The 12546-nt window shown below is 49.6% G+C and overlaps 1 protein-coding gene across 2 annotated transcripts; it reads left to right on the top strand.

The window, feature by feature from the left end:
- Positions 1-397: 397 nt before the first annotated feature.
- AP5S1 (adaptor related protein complex 5 subunit sigma 1) lies at positions 398-11225 on the top strand. Of its 2 annotated transcripts, none has more exons than XM_089662201.1 (3): positions 398-482; positions 8555-8745; positions 10476-11225. In XM_089662201.1, exons 2-3 carry the CDS (start codon positions 8564-8566, stop codon positions 10900-10902), a joined length of 609 nt encoding a protein of 202 aa, XP_089518327.1. In that variant the 5' UTR covers positions 398-482; positions 8555-8563; the 3' UTR covers positions 10903-11225. The 2 variants fall into 2 exon arrangements, with proteins under 2 accessions (XP_089518327.1, XP_089518326.1); XM_089662200.1 differs by having other exon boundaries at positions 437-539.
- Positions 11226-12546: the final 1321 nt, after the last annotated feature.

Raw genomic sequence — 12546 nt, 5'->3', positions numbered from 1 at the left:
TCCCTTGCAGTCAAGAATATAACTGCCCATGTGAACCCATAAAAGAAGACATTGCGGCGGCTTGGTTTCCACTGCTGATTATCCGGCAACGTTGCCAAGAATTCAAACAATTTCATATTCATATTTTTCTAAAGGTTATATTCTGACCCCCTCCCCCCAACAACTTCCCTATATCACCATGTTATTTGATTTAATCAGCTGTATTGATGGATAACACACAAGAACATCCTTCTAAGTATTCTAAACCTTTTATTACTGCAATTCCTTTCATCAATACCTGCCGTTTTAAATGCTGACCACAAGGTGGCGCTAAAGCAGCATGAGTCAATATCGCTAAACGTGCACTTCTGAAACTTCGCCAGCAGGTGGCGCTCTGGAGATACAAAGATTTCGTTTCCGCCGGCTTGTAGTTCCTGATGTTCTCCGCTAGATGTCGCGCTGCGATAAGTCCGGTTCCCGCTGGCGGGCAGGTCACGTGACCGGTGAGCGGATACACAGTAGCGGAGGAAGAAGTCATGTGACCGCAGACTGGATACAATGTATGTCCTCTATGGATACATCTATCATCTCAGGCGGTGTATTGGGGTGGAAGCAGGGGCGGACTGACCACTTGCAAACTCGGCACTGCCTGAGGGCCCGGGGCCAGTAGGGGGCCCCATGAGCAGGGGCGAACTGACAACTCATGGGGTCAGTCTTCCTATGCCCTTCTATTGCTCTGTTCAGCAACAATTCCCATTACTTCCAAGCAGGGGTGGACTGAGAACTCATGGGGCCCCCGGGCAATAGGGGATCATGGGGCCCCTGTGTCCTTGCTCAAACTCAAAAAAGCCTATGAAAAAGGTACCAGGGGCATCTCATGGGGCCCCCTACTGACCCCGGGCCCTCGGGCAGTGCCGGAGTTTCCAAATGGTCAGTCCGCCCCTGGTCATGAGATGCCCCTGGTACCTTTTTCATAGGCTTTTTTGAGTTCGAGCAAGGACACAGGGGCCCCATGATCCCCTATTGCCCGGGGCCCCGTGAGTTGTCAGTCCGCCCCTGGGTGGAAGAGAGAATAGAAGGGGGAGATCGTCATGTGTCACAATCAGTGGAAGAGATTATCCCAACCCCAGGTTGGACGATCGCAGGGTGCTCCTGATTGTGGGGTGCTTCTATCATATGATTGTGGGGTGCTCCCATTGTACAATCATGGGGTGTTCCTATCATATGATTGTGGGGTGCTCCCATTGTACAATCGCAGGGTGCTCCTATCATGATTGTGGGGTGCTCCCATTGTACGATCGTGGGGTGCTCCTATCATATGTGGGGTGCCCCCATTGTATGGTCGCAGGGTGCTCCTATCTTATGATTGTGGGGTGCTCCTATTGTACGATCGCGGGGTGCTCCTATTGTGGGATACTCAGATTGTACAATGGCAGGGTGCTCCTATCATATGATTGTGGGGTGCTTCCATTGTACGATCGAAGGGTGCTCCCATTGTACAATCGCAGGGTGCTCATGATTGTGGGGTGCTTTTATCATATGATTGTGGGGTGCTCCCATTGTACAGTCACAGGGTGCTCATGATTGTGGGGTGCTTCTATCATATGATTGTGGGGTGCTCCCATTGTACAATCGCAGGGTGCTCCTATCATGATTTTGGGGGTGCTCCCAATGTACAATCGCAGGCTGCTCCCATTATATAATCGTGGGGTGTTCCTATCATATGATTGTGGGGTGCTCCCATTGTACGATTGTGGGGTGCTCCTATCATATGATTGTGGGGTGCTCCCATTGTACAATCGCAGGGTGCTCCTATCATGATTGTGGGGTGCTCCCATTGTACGATCGTGGGGTGCTCCTATCATATGTGGGGTGCCCCCATTGTATGGTTGCAGGGTGCTCCTATCTTATGATTGTGGGGTGCTCCTATTGTACGATCGCGGGGTGCTCCTATTGTGGGATACTCAGATTGTACAATGGCAGGGTGCTCCTATCATATGATTGTGGGGTGCTTCCATTGTACGATCGAAGGGTGCTCCCATTGTACAATCGCAGGGTGCTCATGATTGTGGGGTGCTTTTATCATATGATTGTGGGGTGCTCCCATTGTACAATCGCAGGGTGCTCCTATCATGATTTTGGGGGTGCTCCCAATGTACAATCGCAGGCTGCTCCCATTATATAATCGTGGGGTGTTCCTATCATATGATTGTGGGGTGCTCCCATTGTACGATTGTGGGGTGCTCCTATCATATGATTGTGGGGTGCTCCCATTGTACAATCGCAGGGTGCTCCTATCATGATTGTGGGGTGCTCCCATTGTACGATCGTGGGGTGCTCCTATCATATGTGGGGTGCCCCCATTGTATGGTTGCAGGGTGCTCCTATCTTATGATTGTGGGGTGCTCCTATTGTACGATCGCGGGGTGCTCCTATTGTGGGATACTCAGATTGTACAATGGCAGGGTGCTCCTATCATATGATTGTGGGGTGCTTCCATTGTACGATCGAAGGGTGCTCCCATTGTACAATCGCAGGGTGCTCATGATTGTGGGGTGCTTTTATCATATGATTGTGGGGTGCTCCCATTGTACAGTCACAGGGTGCTCATGATTGTGGGGTGCTTCTATCATATGATTGTGGGGTGCTCCCATTGTACAATCGCAGGGTGCTCCTATCATGATTTTGGGGGTGCTCCCAATGTACAATCGCAGGCTGCTCCCATTATATAATCGTGGGGTGTTCCTATCATATGATTGTGGGGTGCTCCCATTGTACGATTGTGGGGTGCTCCTATCATATGATTGTGGGGTGCTCCCATTGTACAATCGCAGGGTGCTCCTATCATGATTGTGGGGTGCTCCCATTGTACGATCGTGGGGTGCTCCTATCATATGTGGGGTGCCCCCATTGTATGGTTGCAGGGTGCTCCTATCTTATGATTGTGGGGTGCTCCTATTGTACGATCGCGGGGTGCTCCTATTGTGGGATACTCAGATTGTACAATGGCAGGGTGCTCCTATCATATGATTGTGGGGTGCTTCCATTGTACGATCGAAGGGTGCTCCCATTGTACAATCGCAGGGTGCTCATGATTGTGGGGTGCTTTTATCATATGATTGTGGGGTGCTCCCATTGTACAGTCACAGGGTGCTCATGATTGTGGGGTGCTCCCATTGTACAATCGCAGGGTGCTCCTATCATGATTTTGGGGGTGCTCCCAATGTACAATCGCAGGCTGCTCCCATTATATAATCGTGGGGTGTTCCTATCATATGATTGTGGGGTGCTCCCATTGTACGATTGTGGGGTGCTCCTATCATATGATTGTGGGGTGCTTCCATTGTACAATCGCAGGGTGTTCCTATCATGATTGTGGGGTGCTCCCATTGTACAATCGCAGGCTGCTCCCATTGTATGGTCGCAGGGTGCTCCTATCATATGATTGTGGGGTGCTCCCATTGTACAATTGTGGGCTACTCAGATTGTATGATTGCAGGGTTCTTCCATTGTACGATCACGGGGTGTTCCTATTGTGCGATCGCAGGGTGCTCCCATTGTACAATCGTGGGGTGCTCCTATCATATGATTGCAGGGTGCTCCCATTGTACGATCTCAGAGTGCTCCCATTGTACAATCGTGGGGTGCTCCTATCATATGATTGCAGGGTGCTCCCATTGTACGATCTCAGAGTGCTCCTATTGTGGGATACTCAGATTGTACGATTGCAGGCAGGGGCGGACTGACAACTCATGGGGCCCCCGGACAATAGGGGATCATGGGGCCCCTGTGTCCTTGCCCAAACTCAAAAAAGCCTATGAAAAAGGTACCAGGGGCATCTCATGGGGCCCCCTACTGACCTTGGGCAGTGTCTGAGTTTCCAAATGGTCAGTCCCCCCCCTCAGTGCAGGGTGTTCCTTTCATATGATTTCAAGGTGCTCCCGTTGTACGATCGCAGTGTTGCTCCTATTATACGATCGTGGGGTGTTCAGATTGTACGTTTGGGGGGTGTTCAGATTGTACGATCATGTAGTGCTCATATTGTATGGTCATGATCTGGTGGTGAGATCTGCATATTGGTGGCCATTCACATACCGATGTGATCAAACGATTCTTCTGCTGGTCACACACTATACGATCTGAATGTACAACTTCTATTACTTTGACCAAAACCTTGTAATATGAAGAGGTACTTTGACTATCCATTTAATTAAAGACAAATCTAGCAGATCCTGGCAATGCATAGTTGATAGTAGTTCAGATTGTAACATGTATGGTCAGTCTTGCAATCTCTGCACAAACTTACATCCACCAAAACTATGTAATATGAGGACCAATGAAAATAATACAGCACCTGAACTGCTGATCAGCAATATAAATTGATTAAGGACATAAATAAGTGTACAACACACATCATATAATCATCAAATGCACGTACCGTTCCTATCCACCCCTCCCAGCACTCCACCCCCCACCCCAATTACCCCCATACAACCCTACCCCTCCCTCCCAGGGCCACCCCAGCACCCCCACAAACCCCCCCTCCCCTAAACCAGAGCACAAAGGACTAACCTCCCACCCCTCCCTATAATCCCCCTTTCCCGTGAGAGTGGATAAGAGTCTCCCAGAAGTCCCTCTGTAGCAGTGCCTGTATTACAGTATCTCCCAGAAGTGAGTCCCCCCCTCACATTTGTGTCAATATTTGATTCTCTCTTTTCATGTGACAACACTGAAGAAATGACACTTTGCTACAATGTGACGTAGTCAGTGTACAGTTTGTATAACATGGAAATTTGCTGTCCCCTCAAAATAACTCAACACACCGCCATTAATGTCTAAACCGCTGGCAACAAAAGTGAGTCCACCCCTAAGTGACAAGGTCCAAATTGGGCCCAAAGTGTCAATATTTTGTGTGTCCGCCATTATTTTCCAGCACTGCCTTAACCCTCTTGGGCATGGAGGTCACCAGAGCTTCACAGGTTGCCAGTGGAGTCCTCTTCCACTCCTCCATGACGTCATCACAGAGCTGGTGGATGTTAGAGACCTTGCGCTCCTCCACCTTCTGTTTGAGGATGCCCCACAGATGCTCAATAGGGTTCAGGTCTGGAGACATGCTTGGCCAGTCCATCACCTTTACCCTCAGCTTCTTTAGCAAGGCAGTGGTGGTCTTGGAGGTGTGTTTGGGGTCATTATGTTGGAATACTGCCCTGTGGCCCAGTCTCCGAAGGGAGGGGATCATCCTCTGCTTCAGTATGTCACAGTACATGTCGGCATTCATGGTTCCCTCAATGAACTGTAGCTCCCTAGTGGCGGCAGCACTCATGCAGCCCCAGACCATGACACTCCCACCACCATGGGGCCCCAGACCATGACACTCCCACCACCATGGGGCCCCAGACCATGACACTCCCACCACCATGCTTGACTGTAGGCAAGACACACTTGTCTTTGTACTCCTCACCTGGTTGCCGCCACACACACTTGACACCATCAGAACCAAACCAGTTGATGTTGGTGTCATCAGACCACAGGACGTGGTTCCAGTAATCCATGTCCTTAGTCTGCTTGTCTTCAGCAAACTGTTTGCGGCTTTCTTGGTCATCATCTTTAGAAGAGGCTTCCTTCTGGGACGACAGCCATGCAGACCAATGTGATGCAGTGTGCTGCATATGGTCTGAGCACTGACAGGCTGACCCCCCCACCCCTTCACCCTCTGCAGCAATGCTGGCAGCACTCATACATCTATTTCCCAAAGACAACCTCTGGATATGACTCTGAACACGTGCACTCAACTTCTTTGGTGGACCATGGTGAGGCCTGTTCTGAATGGAACCTGTCCTGTTAAAACGCTGTATGGTCTTGGCCACCGTACTGCAGCTCAGTTTCAGGGTCTTGGCAATCTTCTTATAGCCTAGGCCATCTTTATGTAGAGCAACAATTCTTTTTTTCAGATGCTTAGAGAGTTCTTGGCCATGAGGTGCCATGTTGAACTTCCAGTGACCAGTATGAGAGAGTGAGAGCGATAACACCAAATGTAACACACCCGCTCCCCATTCACACCTGATACCTTGTAACACTGAGGAGTCACATGACACCGGGGAGGGAAAATGGCTAATTGGGCCCAATTTGGACCTTGTCACTTAGGGGTGGACTCACTTTTGTTGCCAGCGGTTTAGACATTAATGGCGGTGTGTTGAGTTATTTTGAGGGGACAGCAAATTTCCATGTTATACAAACTGTACACTGACTACGTCACATTGTAGCAAAGTGTAATTTCTTCAGTGTTGTCACATGAAAAGAGAGAATCAAATATTTACAAAAATGTGAGGGGGGGACTCACTTCTGGGAGATACTGCGTGTGTATATATTGTGGATGGAGATCTATAAATCCAGTTATATGGAAGAGTTCCAAAATGTTAGCGCTGAGTATCGCTTCACAGCAAGAGGGGAGAGCAACAAGAGGGCAGCCTGAGTGTATAGTTACATAGTTAGTCTGGCTGAAAAAAGACAAAAGTCCATCCAGTTCAACCATAAATGGGTAAAGTTGATCCAGGGAATATCCGATTGCCTCTCGGGGGATCAGGAAGGAATTTTTCCCTGCAGGAGCAAATTGGATCATGCTTTGCTGGGTTATTTGCCTTCCTCTGGATCAACTGTGGGTGTAGGATTATAACTGTTTTTTTTTTTTTAATGGTTGAACTGGATGGACTTTTGTCTTTTTTCAGCCAGACTAACTATGTAACTATGTACTCAGGCTGTCCTCTTGTTGCTCTCCCCTCTTGCTGTGAAGCGATACTCAGCGCTAACATTTTGGAACTTTTCCATACAGCTGGATTTATATATCTCCATACACAGTGTATATATATATATGATACAGGCACTGCTACAGAGGGACTTCTGGGGACTCTTATCCACTCTCATGGGAAAGGGGGACTATAGGGGGGGTGGGAGGTTAGCCCTTGGTGCTCTGGTTTAGGGGAGGGGGGGGGGGTTTGTGGGGGTGCTGAGGTTGCCCTGGGAGGGAGGGGTAGGGTTGTGTGGGATTACGGTGGGGGTAATTGGGGTGGGGGTGAAGTGCTGGGAGGGGTGGATAGGAACAGGGTAAGTGCGTTGCATGATTATATAATGTGTGTTGTACACTTTTTTTTACATCCTTAACCTCCCTAGCGGTCTGATTATGTCCATATTTCTGTGCTCAAAGTGGTACTTTTTTTTGCATGGAAATATGTATTTTTTTATTGTAGGTCTGTAATTTTTAGGAATAACTCACTGAAATCTGTCCGAACAAGAGTCTAGTAAACATCCCGGGTATGATAAAATTTGAAACACGAAATCATAAATTATAATATAATAAATAATCATAAAAAATAATATAATAATAATAAATTTAATTCAATAATATAATCAAACCAAAAACACTGAAATGTGAAATAGAGCGCCAAGTTCGCACATCGCTGAGCTCAGTCGCAGAATCGTTTTCAGTGTCTGATGATGAATTTCCCCCACGAATCATTATCACTCAATTCTGCAAGTGGTTCTGATTTACTATCGCTGTTCTCTAGCCGGTCTAAAACCGCGTCTGACCTAAAGGGACGCTTTTTGGACGCCATGGACGTTTCTCAGTTTCCAGGCAGAAAGGGCGGTAAAAATGCAGGCAGGGCGCCGGACAAAGCACTCGGGACAAAATGTATGTGAAATGGTTTGATACAGGAATGTTATACTATGTGATTTTAGTGAATGTCGCTTTTTAAAATTTTCAAATTTCTCGCCGGTTCCGGCCCCCGTATGTCCCGACGCTCGCAGGGAACGGAACCCGGAAGACGGATGCCGGCATCGACTGGAGGACATTACAGGGGACACTGCAGGGGGGACGTCGCGGGAGCGCAGGACAAGGTAAGTGCTGGAATGATTCCGGAGCAACGCTGCAGTGTATTCCCGAGTGTAGCTCAGGGGGGTTACCGCTTGTGGTGCTGAAACTTTACCCCGAGCTACACTCAGGAATACCGCCGGGGGGGTTAATCAATTTATATTGCTGATTAGCCTTTGAGGTGCTATATTCTGTTGTTTGTTTTTTTATTTTGTTTTTGTTTTCAGTAGTACATTGGTTTTGGAAGCTCCTCCCCTTTTAATCAGGGTTAGACATCGGCATACATACCATTCCCGGGACTAGGCCTTTTGCCGTGGGGGTGTCTTTACATATGGTAATAGGAGGACCACCCTAATCATCCAATCTAATTGCATCCAATCTGGCAGTAGAGAGTTTTGGTAGATCTAAAGCAGATTGTACAATCAGATTGTAAAGTGTGTGGTGAGCTCTCGGATAATATGATCACATCTATGAAGTATCAGGAAACCTCATACTGCTTCATCGATTGGTTTCAAGCAAAACTGAACAATTGAATAGAAATGATTCTGGTCGGGTTGGACCTAAAAATCTGATTATAGGAAAGCAGACAATTTGATTGGATGATTGTATGACACATCGAACGATCGGTAAAGTGAATGTAATTGTATGAGAAGTTGTTCCATGTATGTGTAAAATATCGATATATCTGACCCGTGTCTCCTCTGTCAGGGCTCTGTGATGGTGCACGGCTTTGTCATCCACACGGTGGGGGCCGGTCCCGGCGAGGGCCCCGAGTTGTGCCGGGTTCTCTACTCTCACCTGTTCGGCTGTAACCTCCTGGAGGAGAGGCTGAGGGCGGATGAGGTGGCCGTGGAGAAGGACAGAGCCAGGAGGATGGATCAGATTGCCGTTGTGGCCAGGTGAGTTGGCTGTGCCGTGTGGCAGGGGCGGACTGACCATTTGGAAACTCGGGCACTGACCGAGGGCCCGGGGTCAGTAGGGGGCCCCATGAGATGCCCCTGGTACCTTTTTATAAGGTTTTTTGGGTGTGCTTTGAGTTTGGGCAAGGACACAGGGGCCCCATGATCCCCTACTGCCCAGGGGCCCCATGAGTTGTCAGTCCGCCCCTGCCGTGTGGTGACCTAAAACCGCATCAGAGGACTTCTATATCTCATCACAAACCTGCTACATAGCCTGGCTTATCAGAATGCTACATGCCTGGCTGACTTTGGAATCCCTGATCTGGGACAAGCATGCAGTAAGCAAAGTCAAATTCTTCCTCTTCCAGGTCAATCGTTTCCTGGATCACCTTCACAGCCAGTCAACCAGCATTTTTAAACAGAGAGGTCAGTAATGGTGGTTTGTAAAGTCCTTTAAAGACTAACTCCACCTTTTGAACCATGTTACCATTATGAGGGGTTCCCACCATCCCTGTGCTTGGTTCCTGGGTCTGTACACCTGCTGTGCCCATTATGAGGGGTTCCCACCATCCCTGAGCTGTGCTCCCAGGTCTGTACACCTGTGCTCATTACGAGGGGTTCCCGCCATCCCTGTGCTGAGTTACCAGGTCTGTACACTTGCTGTGCCCATTATGAGGGATTCATACCATCCCTGTGCTTAGTTCCCGGGTCTGTACACCCACGGTGCCCATTATGAGGGGTTCCCACCATCCCTGTGCTTAGTTCCCGGGTCTGTACACCCACGGTGCCCATTATGAGGGGTTCCCACCATCCCTGTGCTGAGTTCCTGGGTCTGTACACCCGCTGTGCCCATTATGAGGGGTTCACACCATCCCTGTGCTGAGTTCCCGGGTCTGTACACCTGGTGTGCCCATTATGAGGGATTCACACCATCCCTGTGCTGAGTACCTGGGTCTGTACACCCGCTGAGCCCATTATGAGGGGTTTTCACCAGGGGCGGACTGACCATTTGGAAACTCGGGCAGTGCCTGAGGGCCCGGGGTCAGTAGGGGGCCCCATGAGATGCCCTGGTACCTTTTTAATAGGCTTTTTTGATTTTGGGCAAGGACACAGGGGCCCCATGATCCCCTATTGCCCGGGGGCCCCATGAGTTGTCAGTCCGCCCCTGGTTCCCACCATCCCTGTGCTGAGTCCCCAGGTCTGTACACCTGCTGAGCTCATTATGAGGGATTCCCACCATCCCTGTTCTGAGTTCCCGAGTCTGTGCCCATTATGAGGGGTTCCCACCATCACAGTGTGCATAGCCAAGTGGGGAATAACTAAGAGTTATATGATAGCATTATCTGTTCTCCATTATGAATGGCCTGCAAATGTAGAAGCCAGTAGATCATTGAGTGGCAGGTGAGCAGTATTCTCAGAGGGTAGGCCAGTGGAGGACACCATCTTTCTTTCCTTTGACCTTGGAGGTAGAGGATACCATCTAAGATGGAAGGTCTATGAGGATGGTCTTGGTGAAGGACCATGGACTGGGGTAGGCAACCTGAGAGCCGCAGGACTACAAGTTCTATCATGCCTCTGGAAGTCATAGCTGTAACTGTCAGTTTTGTAATCTTTGCAATGCCTCATGGGAAATGTAGTTCCACAACAGCTAGAGAGCCACAGGTTGCCTACCCCTGACCATGGATAAAGGAACAATTACGTCTCTTATGGAGAAATCTTCTCTCTTGCAGGCAGACGGAGTCGATGTGTCTTCTGAGGCGCCAAGTGTCCGGTCGGCCAGCCAGCGACTTTGTCATCCAGTCAGTAGATGAGCCTGTGACCCTCAATGAGGAGGAGGTTGGGATGTATGGTCTGGGAGCGGGGGATCCCTTCCCCCATGAAATGACGGTCCTCTGGATGGGGGTATTTTCCCTGGGGTTCTCCCTGATCTGCGACTCCCTGGACAACCTGACCTTGGCGGAGAGCACGCTGAGGATGCTGGTGAGGTATCTGGTGGACGCCCTGAAGCTCCTCACCAACAGTACCAACGTCATCCTTCGAGCAGACAAGATCCACCTGAGTCTGGACAGATTCATCCCTCAGGGACACCTACTGTTCCTCAGCCACCAAGCCAGCCAGGCACTTGAGAAGGAGCTGAACAGTTCTATGATCCAGTAGGCGATAGCCGGACCTGCTCTGGGATCTGACCAGGGGTGGGATTGGACCACGTGATGTTCCAGGGAGAATTCCAATGTTCTGTAGATCCATGTCCATCAGAAGCCATCCTTGTTCTTACTCTTTGTAGTGTCTGAAAGTACAGCAGGGGCGGACTGACCATTTGGAAACTCGGCACTGGCCAAGGGCCCGGGGTCAGTAGGGGCCCCATGAGTTGTCAGTCCGCCCCTGAGTACAGGGCTACCAATCCATCCCAGATGTCAGATCTCACTGCCAATCCCAATCTGGTTGGTTGCTGTACATAAATAAATATAAATCTGAATGTCGGTGGCTTTTATCGTATTGATGTGCACACTTGGTGGTTCTTGCTTGCTTTACATGAACTGGTTCTTGGCTCATGCCAGCCTTCCCTTTATCGTATACTTGGAAACAGGGGCGGACTGACCCTTCGAGCACTCGGCACTGCCCGAGGGCCCGGGGTCAGTAGGGGGCCCCATGAGATGCCCCTGGTACCTTTTTCATAGGCTTTTTTGAGTGTGGGCAAGGACACAGGGGCCCCATGATCCCCTATTGCCCGGGGGCCCCATGAGTTGTCAGTCCGCCCCTGCCTGCAATTGTACAATCTGAGTATCCCACAATAGGAGCACTCTGAGATCATACAATGGGAGCACCCTGCAATCATATGATAGGAACACCCCACGATCGTACAATGGGAGCACCCCACATTCATATGATAGGAGCACCCCACGATCGTACAATGGGAGCACCCTGCGGTCGCACAATAGGAACACCCCACGATTGTACAATGGAAGAACCCCACAATCATATGATAGGAACACCCCACGATCGTACAATGGGAGCACCCCTCAATCATATGATAGGAGCACCCCACGATCGTACAATGGGTGCACCCCACAATCATGATAGGAGCACCCCACGATCGTACAATGGGAGCACCCTGCGGTCGCACAATAGGAACACCCCACGATTGTACAATGTAAGAACCCCACAATCATATGATAGGCGCACCCTGCGACCGTACAATGGGAGCAGCCTGCGTTCGTACAATGGGAGCACCCCACAATCATATAATAGAAGCACCCCACAATCATGAGCACCCTACGACCGTACAATGGGAGCAACCTACAATCATATGATAGGAGCGCCCCACGATCGTACAATGGGAGCAGCCTGCAATTGTACAATGGGAGCACCCCACAATCATGATAGGAGCACCCTGCGATTGTACAATGGGAGCACCCCACAATCATATGATAGAAGCACCCCACAATCATGAGCACCCTGCAGCCGTACAATGGGAGCAACCTACAATCATATGATAGGAGTACCCTGCCATTGTTTTTCATAGGCTTTTTTGAGTTTGGGCCCCATGATCCCCTATTGCCTGGGGGCCCCCATGAGTTGTCAGTCCACCCCTGCTTGGAAGTAATGGGAATTGTTGCTGAACAAAGCAATAGAAGGGCATAGGAAGACTGACTATGGGCTGCCAAAGTAAGGGTCACCATACACATTACAATTTTACCATGTTGATCCAGGGAATATCCGATTGCCTCTCGGGGGATCAGGAATTTTTTTCCCTGCAGGAGCAAATTGGATCATGTTTTGCTGGGTTTCTTATTTGCTTCC

This window comes from Staurois parvus, unplaced genomic scaffold, assembly GCF_062004578.1.
Source record: "Staurois parvus isolate SC_StPar_1 unplaced genomic scaffold, SC_StPar_1.0 ptg001437l, whole genome shotgun sequence".
Classification (NCBI taxonomy): Eukaryota; Metazoa; Chordata; class Amphibia; order Anura; family Ranidae; genus Staurois; species Staurois parvus.
Note: the sequence above shows the minus strand (reverse complement) of the source record. Positions and strands in the feature narration are given on the sequence as shown.

What these genes read in the sequence shown, in the direction of transcription:
- AP5S1 (XM_089662201.1), top strand. Translation starts at nt 8,564, where the DNA reads ATGGTGCACGGCTTTGTCATCCACACGGTGGGGGCCGGTCCCGGCGAG. An exon ending in CAGATTGCCGTTGTGGCCAG is followed by an intron (nt 8,746 to 10,475) that starts GTGAGTTGGCTG and finishes TCTCTCTTGCAG; the next exon opens with GCAGACGGAGTCGATGTGTC.